This window comes from Nanorana parkeri, unplaced genomic scaffold (assembly GCF_000935625.1).
Source record: "Nanorana parkeri isolate BGI_ZX_2015 unplaced genomic scaffold, ASM93562v1 scaffold3320, whole genome shotgun sequence".
Taxonomy (NCBI): Eukaryota; Metazoa; Chordata; class Amphibia; order Anura; family Dicroglossidae; genus Nanorana; species Nanorana parkeri.
The window spans coordinates 26,020-29,172 of NW_017309588.1; the positions used below are offsets into that span (position 1 = coordinate 26,020).

Below are 3,153 nucleotides of genomic sequence, written 5' to 3' on the forward strand. Positions count from 1 at the left end.
CAGCGACCCTGCACAGCCCACCTGAGACTGACTCTGCAGAGCCCACTATAGACTCTCTATGGGGGGCTCTGCAGGGTCCCAGGTGGGCTGGTCGGGGTCCCTTTCCCTGCACACTGTGCTCCTCTTACCCGCCAGCCCCGAGCCGCCCGCTGCTAGGCCTCAGCCTCCTCCACCTCCGCCCCCACATCGGACCGGCCCTGCTGAGCCCTGGCCTCGTCCACCGCTACTGCCACCGCCGGGCCCTGGCCTCCTTCACCGCCACCACCGGGCTCCAGCCTCCTTCTCCACCTCCGGTCCCCCGGTCTCCGCTACCGCCCACCCTTGCCTCCTCCACCTCTGCTGCTGGGCCCAAGGCCTGCTGACCGGGCCCCCCTCTGCCCCCCGGGCCCCATAATAACCGCGTGGGCTGCTATGACAGTAGTTACGCCACTGAGCATACCCTCACACCACATGTTGTTGGACCTAAAGAACAATCACAATATATTTATTTTAGCCATCTTTAGATGAACAAATGTGTAACTTGATATCATACTTATATTACAGACTTCTATGTTATGTTTATAGGCAGCTTTAGAGTTAAAAATACACGTTCTTCATGGTCCTAGTGAAAGATCATAAGCGTTATCATACAAAATGAATAGCTGGATTTCCTAATCCCCAACTGCTGATATTGTTGTTTGTCCGCAGCCCCCGAACTCCTGGAGCAGAAGCCGTACGGGAAGGCCGTGGATGTGTGGGCCTTAGGCGTCATCTCATACATTCTGTAGGTATCACCTATTCATGATCCTTATGTGTCAAATATATTTCCATCAGCCTACGATACACGGCAAATACCAAATCCTTCTCCAAACTGAATGTGCAGCCTCTGTTGGGAACTCGGGAACTGTCATGTTTTAGGAACAGGGGGTAGGAGGGTAGTGTTTAGGGGTCTTATAGACTGCAGGCCTATTCAGGAACCTGTTGGGTCTAATTACGTCTGCGGCACTGGAACCGAGGTGGCAGAGTCTCATAGCTCTGACTTTGGAGCTGTAAGGTCCTCATGCCTAAGTGTATCAGTCATCCTAGAGAGCCATAGTAGCCAATGAACCTGAGGCACCTATTATGCAAATATGGACTTCCAATATGCAAATAATGACTTCCTCCTCTGAAGTCAGAGCTCTGATATGGTTGCCACCCACACCTCCTCCTGCGTGCTTCTCTAAAGAGCTGGAGATAGTTGCCGGGCCTTATTGCAGACATTGAGGAATATGGAGGACATGCCAGAGCTTCAATTTTGGATCTAGCAACCACTATGTGCATACAGTGCCCTTGGTCCATGAGCTCTCGGTCCTTGGATGATGAAGAAATCTCTTGGAGGTATGGAGGCTGCCATGGCTGACCTGTCCTTCTGAAAATACTAGTCTCCGGCTGTCATGCTGATCTTTTGGGTTCGGTACTTTGTGAATTATTTTTGAATAACTTATGAGCATGTGCAGTGTAGAAGCTCTGCCTTCTCTCTGACTGTCCTGATCCAGTCCCCTCCAAGTCTCCTCAGTACAGGATTGTGGTAACTACTTGGTTTAGCTTTGCTATCTGTATCCAATGACAGGTTTCCTTTCAGACAGTGCAGAGAAAATAATACCCATAGTCGAGGTCTCAGTGAATGGGCAATAAAACAAGCCCCCCAATGACCTCTGTAGTCGCAGGCTCAGTGGAGCAATTCATCCTCAAATTTTATATCAGAAGCACTGAAGTTGTTCGCTCGGCAGCTCAGCTCACCCAGCATCCCCTTCCCAGAAGCTCCAGTCACTCCTCCCGAAAACAGCGATTAGCAGCTCAGCTCCTTGCTCCAAGCAGTGACCCGGTGTCAGGGATACAGTGCACGGGTGTCCCCACAGCGCGTACAGGTATGTCTACGGGAGGACCAAATGTGTGACCACGCCAGACGAGGTTTATGAGCGCACAGTTTATTAAACACACCAACATCATAAAAAGACAAACAACCCGGCCAACACCGACAAGTAACAAACAATAACCAACTAAATCCAAACAACGAAACCACATACAAAGGGGCAAGTGAAACCTGGGGAGCACGGCAACACAAGGGGAGCCATGGAGCAATGGTCAGAGTACATGGGGGCACCTGGATGCAGGAAATGGCGACAATACTGAGGCAAAATCCACACTGCAGGGAGGGATTAAATACCCTCCCAGGTAGCACCAGGTGGTGAATAATCACCGACAGTTGGGAGACACCCGCAGGTGAGCACTGGACTTGCAGGTTCCAGCACCATCCAGTGGTGATCTGGTACCTGACAGCTCCTGGCTGCCTGGAAACACCTGCAGGTGAGCGCAGGAACTGCAGGACCTTGTTCCAGCGCCACCTGGAGGTGCTTTGGTCCCTGACACACCCAGCAGCTTAGCGCACCCAGCTCCCCTCTCCCAGCAGTTGAGTTCACTCTGCTCTCCCTCTCAACAGCGACACAGCAGCTCAGCTCACCCTTGCACCTCCTAGTGGTAAGTCGGCAGCTCGTATAACCCTACTTTCTTCTCCTCCCGGCAGTGACTTGGCAGCCTTCTAGCCTAATGTAAATACAGAGTAAATTATTTAGGAGGGTGGAGAAGGGGAAGCTGAGCTGCCGAGTCACTGCTAGGATGGGGGAGCGCGGCGAGCTGAGTTAATGAGGCACTACTGGAAGGGGGCGGGAGCTGCTAAATCATTGCTGATTGGGGAGGGGGGCAGGGGAATCTAATATCTTGACAGAAGGATTTGAGGAACTCCAGTGCTTATAATGTCAACTTTGAGAATGCAATTTCTCCACTGTGCTTGCAGCTACAGAGGTCAGTGAGGGCTGGTTTTGAAGCTTGAACGGAATGTCCATAGCCTGGCCACAGGTTCACATTAAAGTGACGTGTAACTGAGCAGATGAAAAGACGTGTAACATGTTATTACTGTTTTATAGGCTGTGTGGATATCCGCCTTTCTACGACGAAAACGACTCAGAGCTTTTCAATCAGATCATAAAAGCAGAATATGAATTTGACTCGCCATACTGGGACGACATATCTGAATCAGGTACAGCGCGTATCCCTTCTGTTCCTTCTTTAGCTGGACTTTCCTTGTATTCGTAATTAAAAAAAAGAGGGGGGGGGGGGGCTGGTCTCAGTGGATGC

At 51.2% G+C, this 3,153-nt stretch overlaps 1 protein-coding gene across 1 annotated transcript in view; it reads left to right on the forward strand.

Moving 5' to 3' along the window:
• The window catches only part of PNCK (pregnancy up-regulated nonubiquitous CaM kinase), a 35,009-nt gene that overhangs the window by 25,089 nt on the left and 6,767 nt on the right, over nucleotides 1–3,153 (forward strand). Inside the window, exons 6-7 of the mRNA XM_018574881.1 lie at nucleotides 688–763; nucleotides 2,943–3,055. Coding sequence (XP_018430383.1) covers nucleotides 688–763; nucleotides 2,943–3,055 — 189 coding nt within the window. The remainder of the gene's footprint in view (nucleotides 1–687; nucleotides 764–2,942; nucleotides 3,056–3,153) is intronic.